Genomic DNA, 10,815 nt, shown 5'->3' on the forward strand with positions numbered 1-10,815 from the left:
CGCGAAAATTTTGTGCGTTTCAAAATTCGAAAATTTCAAACGAAGATTTCTCATCTTAGGAAGCCTCAAATGAAATTTTAAGCATTTCTATTGAGATCAGCGTGTTTCGAACTTCCTTTATCAGCGAAGAAAAAAAAAGTGGTTGAGCCCCATTCTCAAATTATATTGAGGATAAAATTCCATACCTCGGCTGGGATTGAAGCCACGCCCTCCTGTTAACCAGTCGAGCGCCTTGACCTCTACACCACCACAGGATACTCAGAAAAACAGCCAAATTAGCAGATACAAAACGCAACAACCAAAGAAAACGATGTGATCAGATTAGCAAGAGCCAGAAGAATTTCTTTTTTCATGGTTGGTTACGTCCCACGCAATGTTGCCAAGCGTCCCTACGCTTTAAAAATTTGAATCTCATTATTTTTCCCGCGCACACTTTGGGGACGAATTTCTCAGAGAAGAAATACTTTTAAAAAAAAAAATCTTTTCGGATTATTTATTATTTTTGACGATCTTTACGAAAAAAATACATTTGGACAGTTATATTTTTCATGAGAATCATCAATTTTTTCTTACTAAAATATTCTAAAGCGTGGCGAAGCACGGGCACAACAGCTAGTATAAGATAAAAAAAAACATCTATTTCAGGGCAAATTCCTCGAATCAGAAAGATGTGGAAATGAGACGGGTTGGAAATGTCAATTATTTCAATGGAATAATGAACCCATTGATAAACTTATACCAGCGGAGCTGCCTGAAGTAAAAGAAGAAATTGGATCTGGGTGTCGATGTGGCTGTATTGTGCACTTGGGGGTAGCAAAACCGCGCCGTATGCTAGCTACGTCAACACAAAGCTGTCCGGGTCCAAAACCAACATTGTGGCTGATTAAGGTAAAGCCTAGTACACATATTATGTAGCACAAAATACCTTCTACACCAGCGGTTATTAACCTTTTTTTTGCTCTCGTAACCCTTGGGTACCCGGATTTGATCTCACGAACCCCTACCACTATCACTAGTAGACAGGGAGCTGAGGATGGAAAACTCACTTGGGAAGGTACAAAATTTTTGACCATTGCATGTGGTGCGCAAAGTCGAGAACAAATAGAAAACCCATTTCTTACACCTCGGACCGGGGGCGTTTGCCGGCTACGGCCGTCCGGAAAATCGAAATTGGTCCAAAATTTACGTGGAAAGGTACACGAATAATTCTAACGCCATATGATGCGCACTTGGCCCCTAAACTCAAAACCACTTGACATGGACTATTGTTAACATTCAGAATCCTAACAATAAACTTAATATTATTATTACTAGTGGTTCTGTGAACTGTAGACCTCACTCATATTCTTTTGTCTAAGCTGAGACTTTAACAATAAAGTCCTTTCTTCATCGCTTATGTATTTCTTAAACATAATTACTCGGCCACTACAGCCAAGCCTGCCCACCCCCTTTTTTACTTTCCTTATCCTATAAGAAGGAAAGTAATGCAATCGGGTCAAATTTTTGATGGTTAGTTTTTAGTGCCAAAACACGTTTTGAGGTCTCTAGAGCCTAAATACAAAGAGTCGAAGCAAAGCTACGAATGAAATAATGAATGTAACACATGTCTCGAAATAGAACAGAAGGTACCACCTAATCGGGTCAAATTTTCGATGGTCAGTTTTTAGTGTCAAAACACGTTTTGAGGTCCCTAGAGCCTAAATCGAAAGTTTCAGCCATTGGTCAGTGTGTGTGTGTCTGTGTCTGTCTGTAAACAAAATATCTCGAGAACGGTAAGTCCACCTATAATAACACTGGTCACTGCTCATTTGTGACAGATCCTTTTTGCAGCCATTTTCCATTGACGTGACTTCTGAACAAGTACCCAATCTTTTTTTCCTTCTGTAATGTTAACAACACTGTGTTGTGGTTTGTGGTGGGAAATTTTAAAAATATTAAAAATAATGTGACTTTTGTCAATTCTCAACTTTTTACTTGGGAATGATTATTGTTGGAAATGATCCCATATATCTACTGTAGGCCGTTGTCCCTATAATTCTGGACCACCCTGTATATATAAAAGAGAAATATGGACGGGTCATGTATTTATGTATGTCTGTCCGAATTGTTTAGAGAAAACTATGATAGATATCGAAAAAGTGTAAACGAAGACCCCCAGTAAAACTGTCGTATCTACCCAAAAAAAATTATCAGACCTTTAAAATTCCCAATCGTTCCCGAGATATTGACGTTTTTTAGTCCCCCCATAAGAAATACCCGGGGAACACACTTTGAGGCCAGCAAAACTTTTCCTACGTTCAATATTTTCTCTCGCTTTCAGTTTTGGGTTTTCATTTCTTCGAGACAAAAGACTCAGGGACGATATTAGTTTTCAGAGGCGAAGCCAAGGGAGGGCGAAGCGCGACCTCATGCACTTAGGTGCTGGGTCAACACGAGAACACCAGAAAGTAACCCGTTGAAATATTTGCAATCGAAAAACGAGTACAAATTTTTGTCGACGGTAGGATTCGAACCCGGGACCTTCTGCATGGCAAGCAAGCGCGTTACCACTGGACCAACCGTGCCCCGTTACCACTGGACCAACCAATATTCTTTGATAATGTAGTAAATAGGGGGTTCAAATGCGATTATATGAGTTGCTTCATGTGATATGGTTTTATAGCCTTTGATTACTCCTAATAGGCATATTCTTTGAGCAGATGCCAATATTCTTCTATGATTTTGAATCTCCAAGCGATGACACCATACACTACATGCATAGGACATAATGGGAAGTATAACTGCCTTATAAATTGTACTCAGAGATTTACCAGTGTTCCAATTTAACTTCAAATAATTGCGCATAACAAAGAAAATGCTTTTCGATTTTTCAGATATATACTTTATATGTTCACAAAAGGACAGTTTGTCATCTACAACTACTCCAAGATATTTGAATGTCTTCGTTTTTTCGATGTTTCTTCCATTTATCTTTATCTTAGGTTTAACTTTGAGTTTACCAAATACCATAATTTTTGTTTTGTTCGTGGCAATCTCCTGTTTAGATTCTAACATTGGTATATAAACATACCTTGAAAATTTGAGCTCTTAATACCAAGTAGTTCCGGAGATATAGAGGCGCAAAAATCGCAATTTTTTACTCACTCATTCACTCACTCACTCACTCATCAAAATGTTGAGGCACTTCCCGATGTCGTAGAAACTTGAAGTTTGGCAGGATGGTAGGTCTTGATGAGTAAGTAAAGGGAAAAATCTGAAATTCGGCAAAAGTTGCACTTGCACAGGCGGAAATAACCGCACAGGCGGTTTTCACCAAACGGTTGAAGGAATTAAGATTCAGCAGGCACGAAAAACTGGGAATGCAGACTTGGCCTTTGTTTTCTGATCTCACCACTTTTATAGGCCGATATTTTTGGATAGGAACTTGGCCTTTTTTTTCACATTTGTGTTTTTGTGGGGGATTTTATTTAACAGAAAGATGTCAATAAAGATTTAATTTTCATAGTTTATGGTGTTGTATTGTTTAACATCTCCCTGCTAATTGAACCACAGGAAGATATTATATGAAATGTAGGTATTGGTGTAAAGTAAAACATGTACCTAATGTGTTGTTTTCTTATTATGAAATGTGCTGTGTTTGTATTCTTCTTAATTCTTATACCTGTGGAATAAAGACAAGATATTTTGGATAATTAAATAGGTAAGATAAACTTATTAAAACAGAGAGGTGGCCTTTTCTTCTTTTTTTTCTTTCCTTTTTTTCTTCTTTCTTTTTTCTTTCTTTTTTTTTGGCTCTTTTTTTATTATTTCCTCTCTTTTATTTTTCATTAAATACAAACTACCTGGTATTATATATATTTTTATTCATATTATTATTATTTTCTTCCCTTTTTTCCCAGAATTATAATAATCTTTAGTTTCCTATTAGATTGCCAAGTTTTATTTTGTTTTATATAGAGCCAAAGGGTTCAGAGTTGAATGTGAACCACGCATACCTTGTACATACGATTTTGATGTTTTTTTTTTTCTTTTTCTTTGGAAGTAACTTGGTACATTGTCTGGGAACATTTTTAACTTAATAAGGGTATATATAATACTATTAAATTTCGTTCTTTTGATTTTTTCCTTGGGGGTTCAATGAACCATTGAACCTACAGAGAAACCGCTACTGATATATTTGTTTTCATATGCTTTCCTGAAACATTCCTGGCTAGATTGAAAATTGCCTATCTTATCTCCAATTCTCCTGCGTTCCTCTTCATATTTTGGACAGGACATGATTCTATGTGCTCGTGTGTCTGGAGTCGAACAAAGGTGACAATCCGAACTTCTTATTTTGTTGATTCTAAACAAGTGGATGTTGAATTATCCATGACCTGAAAGGATTGAGGTCATATCCCTATTATGTACAAAATCAAATTTTGCCCTTTCCTGAACAGTAGGGAAGATATCTCTTGTACAATTCCCTTTTTGAGACTCTATCCATTTAGAATTCCACAGGTCGAGTGTTTTCTCACGTATTGTTTCTTTAATTTCCTTTTTTTTTATTTATTTGCAATTTTAACAAATTCACAGTTTACAACATGTTTACAATAACCTTCTTGTTATGTTCCATGTTGTTGAAGCTGAGATCAAAGTATTGGCAACTACCTTGCTTTCTAAAATTTTCCAAGCATGCATATTCTTTGATAATGTAGTAAATAGGGGGTTCAAATGCGATTATATGAGTTGCTTCGTGTGATATGGTTTTATAGCCTTTGATTACTCCCAATAAGCATATTCTTTGAGCAGATGCCAATATTCTTCTCATTGGACGCATGTGGTCTGTGTCGTAGCATGCCCATCCCGTAGTATGCCTCTCATCAGATGGGCGAGAAGAGGCACATCATATCTTTGTATGCGTTGTGCAGCCATAGCAGGTAAACTCTTTTTATCACCAAAAATATAGGTCAATGGACGATGGTCTGTAAGTAAGGTAAAGAATTTACCATACAGAAATTGGTGAAAATGAACTGGGGGTTCAAACATCTCATTTTGTAGGTACATACCTAAGTATGTAAATTTGATACCCTCCTTAGATACCCAAAACACTAACATAATAATATGATGAAATTTTAAAAACACATTACACAAACTACCGTTCAAACTCAAAGTAGGTACTCAAACGAAAATTTAGTGTACGTGAACAAAAGGCCACTGGCCGTTGCACCTTATCATGAACCTGCCATAGAACCCCTGCAATCCCAAAATCACTAGCATCGGTTGACACTATTGTTTCTTTCTGCGGATCATAATGAGCCAATACACCACTAGAAACAATACTGTCTATTATTTTTGTGAAAGCTTTGTTTTGAGAGACTGACCAAACCCAGGGTTGGTCTTTCCTTAGTAATAAATACAAAGGGCTAGCTAGTTGGGCCATATTTGGTATAAACTTGGTATAATAAGTAACCAAACCTAGAAAAGATTTGAGTTCAGTGACATTACAAGGTGTTTTAATTGCTCTAATAGCTTCTATTCTAGAAGATGGTACAGAAGTTCCGTTCTTATCTATTTTAAACCCAAGGAACTCAACGCTGTCCTTAAAAAATTCACATTTCTCTTTTCTAAGAGTTAAACCATTATCCTGTAATTTTTGCAAAACAATTTCAATCCTATGGTTAAGTTCAGATTTATCCTTACCACAAATAAAAATATCATCAAAATAAACAAGTGTACCCTCAAGTCCAAAAAATATTTTTTCCATTTCACGGACAAATAAACTTGGGGCTGATGCAATTCCAAAAGGCAATTTCTTATAACAAAATAAGCCCCTATGGGTAGAAATAGTTGTTAACAACTGAGATTCTGGACAAAGTGGAATTTGGAGATAAGCCTGTGATAAATCAAGCTTAGCAAAAATGTTGCCTTTGATTGAACTGATGAGATCACTAATCCGAGGAATAGGGTGTTTATCAACTACCAAATTTTTATTTATGCTTACTTTGTAGTCTCCACATATTCTTAGGGAGCCATCAGGTTTGATCACAGGGACGATAGGGCTAGCCCAATCCGAAGAGTCAACTTCAAATATAACCCCATCTTTAACCAACTTGTCTAAGCCCATGGCAACTTTCTCCTTTAAAGCAAAAGGGAGGGGGCGTGGCTTGTGAAATACTGGAATGGCATCAGGTTTAAGTTTAAGTGATACTGATTTTTGATAGCTACCAACAGTATCAGAAAACACCAGAGGGTACTTAGTTAAAAGATTAGTTACAAGACATTTTGACTCAGACACACTAAGTGAGTTACAATCATAATTATTATCAGTTACATCAATATTAATATTACCATCATGTCTAACATTTAGGATGCCTAGCTTAATAAGCCAATCTCTGCCTACAATTGGAGGTCCACTTTTGCTATCAAATATGTATAAATCTAAAAACAATAGGTCATTAACTTTAACCTTGGCAACTCCCAGAGGGGTAATAACATCACTATTATACACCTTGACCTGTAATTTTGTAGGTAATAAATTTTCAATATTTACAATACCTTTTGCATAATCCTCATTCATGGCTGTAATGGCTGAACCAGTATCTACTTGGAACTCAGTTCTGATACCATTCAGTAGTAACTTGATAGAAATGGGTTTAGCAAACCTATTTTGCACATCAGGCTCAATTGAAAAAAGAGCATTGAGGGAAACAGAAAGATCTGAAAATTCATTAACAATATCAGTATAATGTACAGGTTTACAGTTGGATGTGATATGGCCTTTTTTATGGCATTTTTTACAATGATGATTTCTATATCTACAACTAGGTCTAACATGACCTGCTTGTCCACAACAATAGCAAACAACACTATTCGGTTTGGAATTAAAAGATGATTGGGGACTTTGAGAAGTAAGCAATGATTGGGAGGGCTTCTTCTTGAATTGATTCTTTCTACCTTTTATAAAATTCAAATTCTCCATCACCTGTCCATTGTTATGTCCTGAGAGGGTAGAGCAATCTATAATTGCTGTTTCCATGGATACTGCCAGCTCAACACATTTAGGAAATGGCAATTCACCACCATCTGCAAGTAGTTTTCGCTTAATGGATGGGTCACGGATACCCCACACTAGTTGATCCCGGAGGGCATCTTCCAACTTGTCAGCGTACTTACAGAATTCCGAGAGCTTCTTCAAGTTCTTGACATATTCAGATATGGTTTCATTTGGCAGTTGTCTTCTCTCACGGAAGTTATACCTCTCAATGAAGAAATTGGGAGGGGGAGAAACATAATCCAACAATAACTTCTTCAAATCCTTGTATGATTTGTCGGTTGGAGTAGCTGGGAGACACATTTCCCTAATTGAATTATAGGGCGTTGGTCCCAGATATGAAATAAACAGGAGTACTTTCTTGTCATTTGGAATAGCATTCAAAGTGCAGAATGCCTCAAATTGCTCTAGCCAACCTCGAGCATCTTGATTGTTAGCTAGAACCGCCACATGTCCAAGAAGTGTCTGATTTCCAACTGGTTTTTCACCTGAATTTGGCATGACTTGCCACTTTAAGTTTTATCCTCGTCGCCAGTTGTAATAGCCTAGGTATTTCTAGGAGATTAAATAACTAAATATTAGAAACTGAGACATAAAAATAAAAAGGTCACACCATGTTGGAGTCAGAAGAAAGAATCATTGTTTTTATTTTATTTTCCAAAATCTTTTTTCACAATAGGTTAGGGCCTGTTGTAAGTTGTATAAAATTTTAACTGAAATGGGGGGTTGAGGGGGCTGTTGAACATTACAGTAACCACCCAATTTTGGTTTCTACATCTGAAAGGACCAACATGAAAAAATTCGATAGGTAGATAATTATACTAATTATTATTTTACTTAGGTTATTTTAATCAATGGATACTTACAAGTTACAAGTTGGTTTTCATCCCGACTCGGAGTTTCGTCTATCTTATAGAAATTTTCAAGGGACCTTGTAAGTAGCCATTGATTACAATAACCTAAGTATACATGTATCCATTATACGAGACAACTTGTAAGTATCCAATTATCCATTGATTAAAATAACCTAAAAAAATAGTATTTACAAAGGATGTCAAAATTAAATTAATTAATAGTGTATTAATTATGCTAAAATAACTTTAGCAGGATACATTACCTCACAGGAGTATCCCTTATATCCAGGAGGACACGAGCACACTTCGATCTGGGTTGCTCTGCCCTGCTCAGTACGTTCTACAACCGCCGTATCCAGACTCAAATCAGACAAGTAAGTAGTAATCGTGTTGGAGGCATGACTGGCGCGTATCAGGATGGATTCTACGTTAGAGAGAACTGTGAGTAGATCGGCGCGCGAGGCATCACGGGCCCCGTTGGGAGATAGGCGACGCCAGCCCCGTTCAATCAACGGCACAGAGTAGGTCTGTTAGGGGGAAGAAGAGGGAGAGTTATAGGGTTAAATTTACAGTCGTTAGGAAATGTTAAAAAAGGAATTTTAATTGTGTTAAGCATAAATGCTCATCACAAATGTCGTCAATTGATAAATCTATACTAAATTTCATGACTTCACTTTTACTCGAACCACCGACCTCCAGACCCGAAATCCAACGTGCTAACCACTGAGGTTGTTTGACACAACATGAGAAAAAAAGTCCTGGTAGAATAGTTGCTAAGGGACTTGAGATTAGGATTCAAAACAAAGAGGACTCTGATTTGAATCCCAGTATCAACATTAAAAACTGAGATGGAGGAAGGCCATTTGTAGTCCTAATTTCATAATTTCAAACAAATGAATGTTCATGTAAAATCCCTACTCGAGTGTACACTTTGCTAAAATTCCAGAGAGGATAAAGTAGGTAAGTCTAACCTGGTATTCCTGGTTACAGTGAATTGTTAGTTAAAAAAAAAAAAAAAAAAAAAAAAAAAAAAAAAAAAAAAAAAATATACCCTCAAGTCCAAAAAATATTTTTTCCATTTCACGGACAAATAAACTTGGGGCTGATGCAATTCCAAAAGGCAATTTCTTATAACAAAATAAGCCCCTATGGGTAGAAATAGTTGTTAACAACTGAGATTCTGGACAAAGTGGAATTTGGAGATAAGCCTGTGATAAATCAAGCTTAGCAAAAATGTTGCCTTTGATTGAACTGATGAGATCACTAATCCGAGGAATAGGGTGTTTATCAACTACCAAATTTTTATTTATGCTTACTTTGTAGTCTCCACATATTCTTAGGGAACCATCAGGTTTGATCACAGGGACGATAGGGCTAGCCCAATCCGAAGATTCAACTTCAAATATAACCCCATCTTTAACCAACTTGTCTAAGCCCATGGCAACTTTCTCCTTTAAAGCAAAAGGGAGGGGGCGTGGCTTGTGAAATACTGGAATGGCATCAGGTTTAAGTTTAAGTGATACTGATTTTTGATAGCTACCAACAGTATCAGAAAACACCAGAGGGTACTTAGTTAAAAGATTAGTTACAAGACATTTTGACTCAGACACACTAAGTGAGTTACAATCATAATTATTATCAGTTACATCAATATTAATATTACCATCATGTCTAACATTTAGGATGCCTAGCTTAATAAGCCAATCTCTGCCTACAATTGGAGGTCCACTTTTGCTATCAAATATGTATAAATCTAAAAACAATAGGTCATTAACTTTAACCTTGGCAACTCCCAGAGGGGTAATAACATCACTATTATACACCTTGACCTGTAATTTTGTAGGTAATAAATTTTCAATATTTACAATACCTTTTGCATAATCCTCATTCATGGCTGTAATGGCTGAACCAGTATCTACTTGGAACTCAGTTCTGATACCATTCAGTAGTAACTTGATAGAAATGGGTTTAGCAAACCTATTTTGCACATCAGGCTCAATTGAAAAAAGAGCATTGAGGGAAACAGAAAGATCTGAAAATTCATTAACAATATCAGTATAATGTACAGGTTTACAGTTGGATGTGATATGGCCTTTTTTATGGCATTTTTTACAATGATGATTTCTATATCTACAACTAGGTCTAACATGACCTGCTTGTCCACAACAATAGCAAACAACACTATTCGGTTTGGAATTAAAAGATGATTGGGGACTTTGGGAAGTAAGCAATGATTGGGAGGGCTTCTTCTTGAATTGATTCTTTCTACCTTTTATAAAATTCAAATTCTCCATCACCTGTCCATTGTTATGTCCTGAGAGGGTAGAGCAATCTATAATTGCTGTTTCCATGGATACTGCCAGCTCAACACATTTAGGAAATGGCAATTCACCACCATCTGCAAGTAGTTTTCGCTTAATGGATGGGTCACGGATACCCCACACTAGTTGATCCCGGAGGGCATCTTCCAACTTGTCAGCGTACTTACAGAATTCCGAGAGCTTCTTCAAGTTCTTGACATATTCAGATATGGTTTCATTTGGCAGTTGTCTTCTCTCACGGAAGTTATACCTCTCAATGAAGAAATTGGGAGGGGGAGAAACATAATCCAACAATAACTTCTTCAAATCCTTGTATGATTTGTCGGTTGGAGTAGCTGGGAGACACATTTCCCTAATTGAATTATAGGGCGTTGGTCCCAGATATGAAATAAACAGGAGTACTTTCTTGTCATTTGGAATAGCATTCAAAGTGCAGAATGCCTCAAATTGCTCTAGCCAACCTCGAGCATCTTGATTGTTAGCTAGAACCGCCACATGTCCAAGAAGTGTCTGATTTCCAACTGGTTTTTCACCTGAATTTGGCATGACTTGCCACTTTAAGTTTTATCCTCGTCGCCAGTTGTAATAGCCTAGGTATTTCTAGGAG

General features: G+C 36.8%; 2 protein-coding genes and 1 long non-coding RNA gene across 3 annotated transcripts in view; 1 reads left to right on the top strand and 2 right to left on the bottom strand.

Annotated features, from left to right (window-relative positions):
• The window catches only part of LOC103520039 (netrin receptor UNC5D-like), an 8,808-nt gene extending 7,349 nt beyond the window's left edge, over positions 1-1,459 (top strand). The window contains exon 3 of the mRNA XM_008485133.2: positions 646-1,459. Within this exon, the coding sequence (XP_008483355.1) occupies positions 646-915 (270 nt within the window). The 3' untranslated portion in view covers positions 916-1,459. The remainder of the gene's footprint in view (positions 1-645) is intronic.
• A 2,557-nt stretch (positions 1,460-4,016) lies between these two features.
• On the bottom strand, positions 4,017-4,798 carry LOC113471856. The gene is made up of 2 exons (XR_003394395.1): positions 4,598-4,798; positions 4,017-4,536 (listed from the first exon to the last, which is right to left on the bottom strand). It is a non-coding gene; the product is annotated as an uncharacterized LOC113471856 (long non-coding RNA).
• Positions 4,799-5,134: 336 nt separating this feature from the next.
• Positions 5,135-8,484, bottom strand: LOC113471857 (uncharacterized protein K02A2.6-like). The gene has a single exon (XM_026831307.1). The coding sequence runs from the start codon at positions 7,532-7,534 to the stop codon at positions 5,135-5,137; it is 2,400 nt and encodes a 799-aa protein (XP_026687108.1). The 5' UTR covers positions 7,535-8,484.
• Between the last annotated feature and the right edge of the window lie 2,331 nt (positions 8,485-10,815).

The sequence above is a fragment of the Diaphorina citri genome, unplaced genomic scaffold, assembly GCF_000475195.1.
Source record: "Diaphorina citri unplaced genomic scaffold, Diaci psyllid genome assembly version 1.1 scaffold3150, whole genome shotgun sequence".
NCBI lineage: Eukaryota > Metazoa > Arthropoda > Insecta > Hemiptera > Psyllidae > Diaphorina > Diaphorina citri.

Bases quoted from the DNA above. Each gene is read 5' to 3' on its own strand.
- LOC113471857 (XM_026831307.1), bottom strand. From the start codon at position 7,534: ATGCCAAATTCAGGTGAAAAACCAGTTGGAAATCAGACACTTCTTGGA.